Raw genomic sequence first — 13,404 nt, 5'->3', positions numbered from 1 at the left:
TCTGCTTATAAAGCCACAACTATTTACATCTTTCTTACTGTTAACTCTCTCACTCTCTCTTGTATTGTACATCTGGTTGCCTTCACTTTCCTCATATTTTTTAACCTGTTTTTCACTAACCTAACACCTACTGTTGACTGCTTGGATCTTAATCAACACACTGACCCACTTCCTCCCACTGTGTTCTTTATTTTTCTGTGCAGGTTAGCTCTGTATGTTTACGAGTACCTGCTGCATGTAGGAGCACAGAAGTCAGCACAGACCTTCCTCTCAGAGGTAAGTCATGATGATGATGTTTGTGTGTCAGAGAGCACAAGCCATGTACTTTATGTGCCCACTCTGACATGTGGTCTGACCCTCATACAGTGTGTCCTGTAAGTGTAGCAGCTAATTTAATTAGTCTGGCAGAACACTGCTGAGCCAACAGGTCAGTAGCCACAAACAGGCTTTTTAGCATTAGTGTTGCATTTAAGTGGGACTGGAGTCGAAGCACAGGGAGAGTTACAGTGCCGCCAGCCCGGAGCTGACGTCTTGGACTGACATCATCTCTGATCCACTCAGCAGCTCCGTCTCTGTCGATCTCCTTCAATCTCATTCCTCTCCTTTTTTTCATTTTCTACTCTCTGTCTTTGTGATCTTTCCACTCTCCTCTCGATGCACCTCTCCTCTACTCTCCCTGAGATGCAAGCTTGTCTTCACTTTAATTCTGTAGAGGTAAAAAGGTGATGGGGTGAAAATGAGGTCAGTTGATGCGGGTGCTTCGCCTTAAATGATGGCAAATTACAATGTAGAAGACAGTGGCTGGAGGCTTGTTGTACACTGGCCAGAGGAAGAGGAGAACAAAGAGAGGGGGATGGAAAAGGTTACATCATCAGCTGGCACCAATTCTCATCACTCTGACTTAGCGTGTGTTTGTGCACATGCGCACACACACACTCACACACACACACACCTCTCTGTCTCTCTGACACCCTTTCCTCTCTGCCATATCACTTGCTCTCTCTCTTCCGCAGATGTGAGAGATGAAAAGGATAGGCGGTGTCATGTTCAAGTGTGGGAACGCATTAGCTAAGAGTGCAACAAGTATAAACAGAGCTGCTTGTATACAATACACATGCACACATATGCACGCACACAGGGTAACCATTACACCATAATGTAGCTCTTGCAGGAATAGCAGGGTGGAGCAAAAACATGGCTTTAAAGGCCTGTTATCCACTTTTTTATCATCCACATCTGTTTACAGTGTATCCTCAGGCTCAGGAAACAAGAGCCCAGAAAGACAAGTCACGAATCAGACCCGAATACCTAAACGTAAATACCAAATCACAGACAGACAGCTCAGAAGAGTGGGCAATGAGAGGCTCTCAAAGTAAAGTGAAGCCTCAAACAATACTAACAAAAATACACTTAAACCTTAACAGAATACACAAGGAGATCAAAACAGGATAGCAAGAACAGAAAGGTTAAAATATTTGCACGGATAGAAAGAAAATCTGAAGGTAGGGCTTTTGGAAATCTCACTCCTCAGAGCAAGGAGAGAAACCCCTGCAACACACAGGCTACATCTGCCAATAATCATGCTTAAGGGATCTTACTGTAGCATGATGAAGGTAAATGAATGAACCTCCCGGGAGTGTGCAGACCACAAGAAGACAGGATATGCGGGCATAGTCAGTGCTTTTTTTTTTTTTTTCTTTTTTGCAACATTTCCCAGATGAAAAGGGGGATAAAAGAGCACGCTAAAAAGTGTCCTGACCTGAACTGTCTACAGTCGTGTTTGGGCTGAGCTACAGCCAATTAAATGTGAGAAATGAGGGATGTCATGCCCATTCTGCATCTTTTGTGCCATTCGAGCAATTATGAGGGAGTAAATCCGTCTTTGTCATGGTGTATATGGAAATTGCTGTCTGCCTATCATGTTTAAAGTTAACCGATGTCTTCACTAGAACTGTTAACTCAGAATGAAAGCATGTGGGATAAACAAAGAGAGGCAGTTCCTGATCCCCCTCCTCTACCAAAAAAAAAAAAAAGAAAAAGACAGAAAACTTCAAAGCAAGGAATTCCTTCTAAAAGTCACTGTGTCTGATCTGCAGCTGAGGTCAGGACGGTCTGATTGAAAGTGCAGTGATTCAGTTTTTCCTGTTATTTTAGCACTCATTCACAGTGTTAGTAGGGCAGGTGGCACAATAGTCTTGTTCTTTTACCCATATGAAACATTTCAGCTAGGGAAATTAAAAAGTCGAACATGAGATCATTTTTTGAAAAACTCGGAGAGAAAGAGTGATGTAAGTCTGTTTATAGAGAAGAGAGGCAGACTAAACAATACCATCATAGTCTGATAGGAGTAGTCAGGCTGCTGCCCACAGCTGCTGCTGTTCAGACTGTGACATTGTGTGCAAACATAAATCGTCCCTACTGTGGGTGATGTCAGCGCTCGTGTTAGTTGCTGACCTTGACCAAGGTGTTGAGGCGTCAGAATGTTTCAACCGTACTGCTTGCCATAGGGTCAACCTGTGTCTGAAAGTTTTTCGTTCTCACAATGTTTCCCTTTTAATGTAACAAGAGAAAAGACTTTTACTATGACTAACTAGTTCAGATAAAGTGCTTGGTCAGGGGTTGCTCGGGTGTAAAATCCAATAAAGAGCAGGGCAGAGCCACTAGTGTTAATTCTTAAAACATCCAGGACAAACTCCCACACACTGGGTAAATACAGTGTTTCTCCCAGCCTTGATAGTAACGTTTCCAGCTCATATTACAAAACATAACACAGCTTAATGTGCTTAATGTACCCTTATAATGCATACTCTTATATGTATACTCTTACTATAGCCCTATGCACATGGCGTCAACATGTAGAGAAATCCAGCTGGTACATGTCTCTGACCTCCAACATCTCCTACCTGTGTAAACGCACACACACGTGCACATATATTTTCATGTACTTGTGAATAGACAGGCTTTTAGACACACATATACTCACTTATCCACTTATGAATCCATGGCATGAGACTCATAATATAATAACATAATGGCATGTGTTACAGAAATTCCCTTGCACCCTCTCCAATCTTGTAAAGCAGGTAATTCAGATGTCGGGCATGTTTTAATACTTAAAATGTTTCTGAAGCATCTCATTCTCTCTCTTTCTGTCTGCCTAGATCCGATGGGAGAAGAACATCACATTAGGAGAACCTCCGGGGTTCCTCCACTCATGGTGGTGGTGAGTGTCTTTGTGTTGTGTAATGATTCAGGTTACATTCCTCTTCATGCTGTTTTTTGGTCTCTGACATTATTGAATAAAATGATCATCCTCCCTCCTTCTCCTGGTTTTATTTCTCACCATCTCATTAATTGTTCCAAAAGTTCTTTCTCAGTTTGCTCTTCTACAAATTGGAATACACTAAAACACCTGAAGTCATCTATTGCAATATTGATAATAGAATAATACTTATTGCCTCGATGAGAGAGTTCCTCCTTTGTCATAATTCTCCTATCTGACTACCTCTCTGTTTGTTGCAGTGTTTTCTGGGACCTGTACTGTGCAGCACCAGAGAGAAGAGACACGTGTGAACACTCCAGTGAGGCCAAGGCCTTTCATGACTACGTGAGTTTGCGCTGAAGTAGCTCTCCTTGCTCTTTGAACCATGGCACCCTCTGCATTAATACAGCAATCTGTGCTGCAGTATTGTATGGAAACTCACAGTGTCAATATCAAATAAATATCAAAAAATAAAAAATTCATAATACCTGAAATAAATTGTTAGCAATATGAAATAACATTTTATAATACTGAGCTAAATATTTTCTCATAATATTTTGCCCGTATACATTTATATGAATATTTATCTCTTAACATAATTAAATTATTTAATTTTGAACATTTTGGGTCTCCATAGATTTAAGGCCAGCTGAGATCAAAGATAATTAGAAGACGGGTCCAAACTGGTGACTGTCTTCCAAAATATACTGAAATGAAAACATGACTGACTAGTGCTTATCAAAGCAATACGTAAAGACAACATCTCACTCCAGTGTCTCTGTTTACTTCCTACATGACTGTGGTTTATTTACGTTACACAGTTTGAAACATTATAGCTTAGTGGACGAAGCCAAGATCAATATAAATAACAACAATCACAGAGTGGCTCACTGTGGCACTTTTTATGATTACAATTGTATGTCTGAAACCTCTAAAAATTTAGAGATGGTGAAGAACAGGTGCACATTTTGACCATAAAGGTGAGACTTACGATTCACCAACCTTCAAGAACAATGCACTTAACACTGCTGCGGCAGCTTGTCTTTACAACCTCGCGAACTGGTTTAATCTTGTTGTGAATCCTTTATCTGAAGCAGAGTTTAATTGAATGCTTGTCATGACATTCAAAGTGTGTGATAAAGAAGTGTACTGCTTAAGGTTTATAGTATCTGCTATTTGTACTCTACCAAAGCCCAGCAGCTCTAAAATGCTGCACACACACACAAACACACACATATCCGGCTAAAGTACTGTGAGCACATCATGCTGAAGAGTAGACCGGGCACATAGACAGTAGCCCGTGTGGTGGAAACCTTGTTTATTGCTGTGTTTTCTCAGTGTGGCTCCACTTTATTGCTGTAATTCCACACATTGCACATCAAGGCATGGGCTGATTCAGTCATGCACTGTCCAGTAACTGGAATATGGCGAGTAGTGCCAGAGCTCACAGAGTTTCCGATTAGCTGGTGACTAAGAGGGAGGAAGTGTGGCTCTCCTCACAGGAAGTTGCGAGGCGGGGTGGTTGGGTAGGTGGGTGGGTGATGAGGTTCTCCTCCCTTCTTTGCGTTTTATGTTGTTGTTTTCCCCTCTGTAGCCTGAAGTCTGACTCATCAGATTTGTCCGTACTGTGGTTTATTGAGATGTATTGTTGGAAGTGCACAGGTCAGGGGTTTCTGCCTACCCCAGCAGGATCGTCCCTCCTCCTCTCTCTCTCTCTCTCACTCTCTGCGGTTTTCCACCTCTTTCCTTTAGGCTTTTGCAATCCTGCAGAACTGGTGGGGGCTCTCTTCTCTTTTATCTTCTCGCAGTAGGTGTGTGTGTGTGTGTGTGTGTGTGTGTGTGTGTGTGTGTGTGTGTGTGTGTGCGTGTGCGTGTGTACGCGCTTGTGTATGTGTGTGTCTGTGTGCATACGCAGGTGATGCTGCTGATGCTGGCGATGATGATGATCAGGGTGATGAATAGGCACTCTGAGGACGAGGCAGTTATGGGATGATGTCATCCCTGCTCCGAGGAAGGGAGTTGGAGGGCAGCGCGACCTCAGACCTGAGAGACAGACAGAGAGGAGAGGAGCAAGGTGGAGAGAAACAGAATAGAAAGAGGGAGGGAGGCAAAGAGAGGGAGAAACAGACGCTTCTATGTGATTTATTAGTCTGAAACATGCCACGACACCAAAAAACATACAAAACACATTCACAGTCATTAAATCTGATTGTTCTTAAGACGACAACAACAGTATTGTGTTTCTTCTCATCTGATCAGAATCAATTCAATTCAGAAATCATTCCAAATATATCTTAACATCATTAGCAGAGGCCACCAGCTACGTCTTATTCTTACATTTCCTGCAGGGATGTAATCAGAGAATTATAATTAGACCAATTGTAATTAGACCAAGGTCACTTTCAATCAACTGTTCCGACACTGCACCGCTTCTCTGATCCAATCAGAGGTACTACCCATATATCTGCCACTCAATTAAAACAAAATGAGGGACAACTGCGGTGGACTTGGTTGGAAAAAGTAGCACGTGCCTTAATTTGTCGCTGGTGCCTCTCTTTCACTCTCCCGACTTTTGAGACTGATGGAGATTTTAATCAGACGTTTTGATGGTAATTATTTTCAGATAGCTAATTACTGAGTGAAGCCCTAATTAATGCTGGGGAGTCGTAGGAGCTCGTTCGCATCATCTTTGTGTCTTTTTTGCTTTGATAATTGATGGGATTGTGACAAGGCTTTTGACTTGATTTGCACGATTATCTCAGTTTGAACCACCTATTGTAGATACAGTTGGCTTTCTGTTTTCAAAGGAACAGTTTTAACAGCGTTTTTCTGTGAAATCTGCACGCAATGTTTTTCGCATGTAGTTATGTGTACTGTATATGTCCATCATATCACGAGATTTGAGTGTGTGAGGATGGTCTTCAAGTACATTAATACAGTAATCTAATGTTGGAAGGGAAAGAAAGAAAAGACTGATGAACAAACTGAGATGCAATGTTATTGATTTCCATCCTCAGACAAGGCTTTTCAGGCATCAGAAAGGCCGTTTACAGTTCTGTTAAGTGCTTTGTAAATTGTGTTCTCGATACCAAATGAGCGGTTTCCATTTGCGCGAGGCCATGAAGTCATAAAAACAAGTTATTTTTAAATTCTTATGCTTGGCCCGGAAATGGCCTTATTAGAGACAAAAGTCAGTTGCTGTTGCTTCTCTGCCTTTGAAGAATAAGACATGCAGGTCATTTCAGGCTCTTGATGATAGTATGGTGGGTTTGAAAGTTGAAAGTTGACAGCTGTAATGTTAGCTGTAACATCTTACAGCAACATGAATGCATTTATGATACAAATATACATTGCTATGTTTCAAGCTAATTAATAAATGCAGAGAGGTACGGCTGTAATCTTTTTACAAAATATGAGCAAATTAAAGCAGAGCAGGAAAGAATCAAGCCAGCATGAAACTGCTTGTAAGACCTGTGGAAACAATACTGAGCACATTAGCAGCGTTTCCTCCACTACATTATGACATTTAGACCCTTTAAAATGTTTGCTGTACTGAAAAATGGTGCATTTAATTGAAATACAAATGTCTCCATACAAATTATATTAAGTGCACTGGTGCATGATTGTGTATTTGTGAGTGGCGCTTTGAGCGGAATAATTACACACATGCTCTATGCATGCGTTGAGAGGCGGACTGGTGCTAGAAGGTCTGACGAGAAATTTGGGGAGTTCTGGAGAAGTGATGCAAAGAAAAAAAAAATTCCACTCAGAGCGATACCTGACTCCTGATTTCTAGAGATTATCAGTGCCAAACAGTTGTACTGGTCGTCCTGTGCAGCCTCTAGATAAGAATGTGCCTATTTCACTGAAGCAAGTCGTTGAAAGGTTGAAAAATTAGTCCTCCTGGAAGAATGAAGGGGGGTTTTGTTTGTTTGTATTGTTTTAAAAAACTGAAAATATGCTGGGAATTGAAATGTTGTTGGTGGTTGTGAAAGTCTTTTGTAATAGCCTGGACATGCACAGTAGTTGGGCATTTAGCCCTTGATGTTTGTCTCATCACTGTTTGAATGTGCAATGTAGACAAATATTAGGGAAGCAGGCCACACATGGAGAATCAGCCAGGCATGCAGCCTCACAGGGAGACAGGCAAGGATGAGCATTAAATTTGAAAAACTTCAATTCAGACAGACAGAGCAACTGGGGAATATTTCTACCAATAAACATCCCACAAAATTCAGAGAATTTGTTTTTAAAAAAACCTACTTTGTCAAATTATTTCACCTTATGTTGACCCCTTATAAAGAAACACTATTCATTTGCTGCAACTAGCAATTACCTCCATTATCAGTTAATGGTTTGGTTCATTAAATATCACAAAAAAAGACATGTAATGGACATGCAGTTGCAGTGCACTGACTTATCCATATATATATTCAATTTACTATGACATACAACAATGAGTGATATTTCCTCCTCTTGTTTTGTTTTTAGACAGATGAAGAAAAAGTTGTGTTGTATTGCAATACTATATATTTTTGTCTTATTATCTACTGACACTTTCACAGGCTGGCAACCACTGATTTAAGATTTTATTACTTGGCAAAAATGTGTAAATTGGTAAAACTGCAAATAAAAACTATTGTCAGCGTACTCCGCTGGCTGCCTGTTCAAAAGCTAATTTAGTTAAAATGAACAAAGAGGGTGACAGATGGATGAACTTGAGAGTGAGCAGCAAACATAAAATGCACTGTAGATAGGCAGCAGTGTTACAGGCAAGTATTATAGCAGGGGGAGTCTGGTATCATTGTGTGGCATCACTGTGGGAGATAGCAGGCACACGGCAGTTAGAGGGGAAGAAGAGATCAAGAGGCAGTGCCAAGAGCAACCCCCTTTGATAAAAACGCTCCGTCTCACGCTGCCAGATCTTACATTCATACTCTCTCACTCATGCATGGAAATGTATTCACACTGCTCAATTTAACAGCAGCACACACATTCTGTCATCATTGTACAGCTAAAGGGTACACACATTTGTAAATATGTAATAACACACAGGGCTGCTTTATTCATTTGCATCCTGATGCGCTCTCAGTATATTTGATATCTCTGGAAACACAAGTGCACACATAATGCACTGTGCTGCGTGTGTGAGGCTGAAGGACAGGACCCTGGGGTTTAACTGAAAATAGCTCCTTTCTGCAAAGAGAAACATGTAGTGTACAGTATAAATGTGTGCTCTTACACTAAACAGAACAAGGATACTCATTCATTCATTTGACCGTGGACATGTATGTTTTGTCTTGTCTTATTTTGTACAAGTGCAGTTTTTTGTAATTACTCATGTTCTTGCAACCTTAATAACTCAGTAACACACAGTATTTGCCAGAAAGTTGCAATAGAAAATGCTGCAATATTGAAATTATTAATTATTAATGTTTAATTTTTTTCCAACAGTGCAGGGATGGCAATATGGGTTGACCTTTTCTTGCTAAAATTTCCACTTGTACCCAGGAGATGCCAGAAGGTAATGGTCAGGTTGCCATGAAATTCACTGATCACACTTATGCTCCCCCGAGGATAGACCGTTTACATTTTGCTTTTCTGTTTTGTACCCACTTAACACACAAGATTTATTGTCCAGTAATCTAAGACTTCTAATCAATTAGTTTTTTTTGTTTTCTTGCAAAAAATTACTGCAATTTTTTTTTTTAAATCACTGATCTTTCCGACAAAATAATCCCATTGAGGGCCACTCTTCAGAGCCCAGATCAAATAAAATAAATATTCCACCTCAACAATCCAACTTCCTTGCAGCTATGTTATTGACTGTGGGACTTTCCCTCTCCTTGAGTTGTCTTCTCAGGCAGAGCTGCCCCCTAACAAGCTCCACCAATTCAACTTGCAGCAAAACTTTTCTAACCTGAGCTGAAACATCTATAACTTGTTTTTCCAGAGCCTTTGTTACATATTGTTGCAATTACCACCAGCTGCGTTAAATCTTTTGAAGATAATTTTACCTCTTACTGGAACAAATTATATACTTATTATTAGTTAGTCCCTTAAACTATTTCAGTTTTATTCCATGGGCGTTTTTAAACATGCTGAAAACTGCATCTTTTGCTCAGAAAAGCAACTGCAAATTCAGTCATTCCTGACTGCAATAATAAAAAAGACTGATATTTTATTATATGGATTGGCATAAACCAAACCTGACAAGGCAGGACGCAGTGGCACGAAATGTGAACCTGAATTCTGACCAGTACCTGTGTTTCTGTGTGTGCATGCATATAAAAAGACAGAGCAAAACAGAGAGGACAGAGACAACCTAGAAACAGAGACTCTGTTGGCTCCAAGCATTGTGGGTAACAAGCTGATTCCAACCAGTTGAGAACCAATGGGGGTTGGGGAGACCCCCAGTCTGTTTCCAGGGAAACAGAGCGCTCTCTCCTTCTCTCTCTCTCAACCTCCCTCTCTCTCTCTCTCTCTGTCAATGTCTCTCTCTCACACTCTCCCATGTTCCTTCTTGGCGGCGTTGAGGAGGAGGGAGATGTGGAGGTGACTCACTGTAACATCATTGCCATGGCAATGAAGAGCAAGCTGAGTGAAGAGGGATTGAAGAGAGAAAAAGAACGGGAATTTCCATAGGGTGAGCAGAGATGGAAATGGTTGTCATGATGTCCAACAGTTTGAAAAAAGGGGACATTTCAGTGTTGAATACTCACTGTATGCTGTGATGCTTATACTTTACTATCTTTCTCTGGAAAAACATTACAATCACTCGCTCTGTTCCTCCTACCCCCCCCCCCACCCCTTCTCTACTTTATCCTCGCTCTTTTACATCAGCAGTTTTTTTTCTCTCCTTCATTCCCTCTGTCTATCTATGTCCCTGTTCTCTGTCCTTCTACGTTCCGCTTTAGGTCTCTTATCATCTTCCTTCCTCTTTCGCTGGTCTGCTGCGCTCAGCCCTCTGGTCTCAGAGGAATGTGTTTTCCACTGGCCTGTTACGCTGAGTCATGTCACATGCGTGTTTGGACATGCCGAGGTGGAGTGTTTATGTGATGTTGACATATGCGCGCCTCGCTGCTCTGCAGCGGGCAGGGGCAAAGACGAGGGCATGGTGCAGAGCGGAGGGGAGAGGTTAACTGAGGGCAGGGGAAGACAAGAGAGCAAGCTGTAACAGAGCTGTAGGATACGCGAGAGTAATTTCTAGTTTGACTGCAGTTATTATTATTGATTATGAAAATAAGGGCTTAGTCAGGAGCATATGTCATGTGTCTGTAGCAGCCTGAGTAAAGGTGCTGTCTGAGCTTTCACGCATGCAGCTTCAACCAGAAATCTTTAAGAATATTCTAACAGATGCTGAAGTTGATATTTTCTAAAAAAAAATAATAATAATCACAAGAGACTGGGAATCAGTTTTGGAATCAGTCACAGTCAGCACAATTTTTGCACACTGGACACAGTGTACTATAATGTCCATTCTTCCCTGACCCATCTGTGAGGAAAGTTATAGAAATGCTGTTAAAGTTTACACAGCAGCAACCTTAGAGGTTGTGTGTGAAAGGGATTATAGAGAATGATCCAGAGATTGAACTGTGGAAGTGACGGCAGGACTACGGAGGGAGAGCAGGAGGGCAAAGCGAGAACGCTGACAGGATCAGACCGGCACGTTATCTCTTTGACCCCAACTAACCCCAGTGTATTTTTTGCTGTTGTAGACACCCATATCCTTATCTGGTGCTGTCTCTTGTGTCTGGCCTTCCAGCACTAGAAGGAATCACAGGATGAGACACAGAAAGTGACTACTCATTAGCTCTTCCTGTGGCGTGGGTTGATGAGTCTTTGCATCAACCAGTCTGACAATTTTCTAATTCCAATCAACTCTCTAATCTCTGCAATTACAAAATAAAAGCACTGGATCTCTTCAATGAAATCCAGGTAAATCAATATTCTATATTTGTATCAATCTGCCAGACAGGGAAGACCATGACATATTCTGCTCTTCATTTCAAGCCGTGATTTTGAAATCTTCCTCTGTGTCTCTCTACCCTTTCCTCTCCCCTGTGTTCAGTCCATCTCCCTTATCTCCCCCAGTGTCATTGAACCAAGTGAGATAGTGGTGGGAGAAGTGTGGTTCCAGCACCAAAGTGACTATCATTTTCAGCTCTGTATGTGTATCTGACAGTGCATCAGCCCGCGGCTCCACCTCACATATTATACAGCTCCTCGTAGCCTCAGAGATGTTTACAAGGGTTGATAATGACATCAGTGATAAAGGAAATACGGCCAGTCCTCCACCCCCCACCCCCACCCACTCTGTCACCCCCTTGTGCTGCTGATATCACCCTACCTGTAATCACCCAGTGAGGCCAAATAGATTAGTGTTGTGTTGCCATTTCGCCTGGTAATCACCTGTAATGTTACACTAGAGGGTTTCTGGGTGCTGGTGGGAATTCTGTTGTGCTGCTGAAGGTGATAAAGATTAAAAATATTTAGAATGGTGGAGAGTGTGAAAACTGAGAGCTAAGGATGTTGTGCAGGTTGAAATAGGTGACTTCTATTCTACACTGCATGTGTCCATTACAACTTGGGCCATCATTTTATTGGTTCTAACACCATAATAACATCTTAAGATGTTTAACCCTAACTTGCTCCACCTTACATGTTTAGTCTATGTTTTTCTTATTGTCAACAAATCCAGTGAGAAGACCAACAACAACTATATCTTAGTCTCTCAATTAGTCTTCCTGATTTTCCTCCCCTGTCTTTGGCCCTGAGCTCCAAGCCCACTTGTTTACACTGAAGACAAAAACTTTTAAAAATGGGTCACAAATGGATACTTTGATTTCTTTAAAAGGGTTTAGTGATTACCTAAAACAGCTGTATTTTGTTAGCAAACATTACTCAGGATTAAGGACAGGATTAAGTAGTGCATTTGTCAGGGACTATTTTCAGCAGTGGATGTATACACGTTTAATACTTTAGTGAGTATTTATGATAGAAGGGAAGTGTACATTAAATAGCCTCAAAATAAACTGCAATACCCTGTTCTAGGGGGAATAAGTTCTGTTAGGCTGAAATTCACCTAGGAGTCATTTCCCACCATTTGTACTAGGGCTGTCACCTTTGTGCTTTGGTCAGGTGTCAGGTGTTGCTAGGCAGTAGGCAATGCAATTGTGAGGCATTATGGAGAAAGCTATTGACAGTTATAATTCTTGTATGAACATTTGAAAGCAATGAACATACTACATGAAGCCAGAGCAAGGAATGTTTGGACTGTGTTTAATTCACTAGACATACGGAACACTGTTTTTCATGGACACTTTACTAATCCATCTATGCAGAGACGATACTTGTTGGCAGGATTAATACATTGCTGGTTTTGATCTTTATGTAATTTGTTGAGAATTATAAATATATTCAGCAAACTTAGACTTTAGCTTGGAGAGTACATTGTTAAAATTACCAAAAAGAATGACAAAGAATGCCAATACTACAAAAATAAGACCCAGGTTGGATGAAACTAGAATATCAGCCAAATCAACCCGTTTGGTTATACATGGTTATGCTCATATATTTTTTCAGTCATGGCCGCATGAACTCAGATATTATTGCTAAACAGCAGGGATCTGGAATGAAGTACACAGAGAGAACACTTTTTTCCACCCATTGCCGTGTTTTACTGGTGTAGCATATGGCATATTTTGGTTAAGAGAAGAGCTTTGGGTGCCAGAAGGCGATTTTAAGCTTATCTGCCTTGAAATTGAAAAGTGAGTTTGGCTCAGGATTGGACAGTGGAGCTTGTTGATCTGTCTCTGGTCGCCACAGGAGACTGTGAATAATACATGGTCAAAAGCAGAGCACACCCATTCTCATTTCTATGCAGCTAAAACTCCTTCTTCTCTGTTTCTGTCTCTTACTTTCCTCTTAGTTAAAACCTTGAGTTAAAGATATATTGTAGTTATGCTTTTGACAGTGACTGACAGACTACAAAGTTATAGTCTGTGCAGATACACTAATGCAGAAATCAATCATCTTATAGTGTTTCCGCTCTCTTACTTTAATGTGTATGTGAATGTGTGTTTTGCCTGTGACTGTCAGTGTGTGTGTGTGTGTGTGTGTGTGTGTGTGTGTGTGTGTGT

At 41.1% G+C, this 13,404-nt stretch overlaps 1 protein-coding gene across 6 annotated transcripts in view; it reads left to right on the top strand.

Moving 5' to 3' along the window:
- Positions 1 to 13,404, top strand: part of ssbp2a (single stranded DNA binding protein 2a) — a 53,351-nt gene that overhangs the window by 25,007 nt on the left and 14,940 nt on the right. For 4 of the 6 annotated variants that reach the window (XM_051075367.1, XM_018668585.2, XM_051075366.1 and 1 more), the window contains exons 2-4: positions 204 to 276; positions 3,162 to 3,223; positions 3,523 to 3,607. In XM_051075367.1, coding sequence (XP_050931324.1) covers positions 204 to 276; positions 3,162 to 3,223; positions 3,523 to 3,607 — 220 coding nt within the window. Of the gene's footprint in view, positions 1 to 203; positions 277 to 3,161; positions 3,224 to 3,522; positions 3,608 to 9,633; positions 9,909 to 13,404 lie in introns of those variants that run through there. The other 2 variants (XM_051075369.1, XM_051075368.1) reach the window with 2 other exon arrangements.

The sequence above is a fragment of the Lates calcarifer genome, linkage group LG13 (genome assembly GCF_001640805.2).
Source record: "Lates calcarifer isolate ASB-BC8 linkage group LG13, TLL_Latcal_v3, whole genome shotgun sequence".
Classification (NCBI taxonomy): Eukaryota; Metazoa; Chordata; class Actinopteri; family Centropomidae; genus Lates; species Lates calcarifer.
Note: the sequence above shows the minus strand (reverse complement) of the source record. Positions and strands in the feature narration are given on the sequence as shown.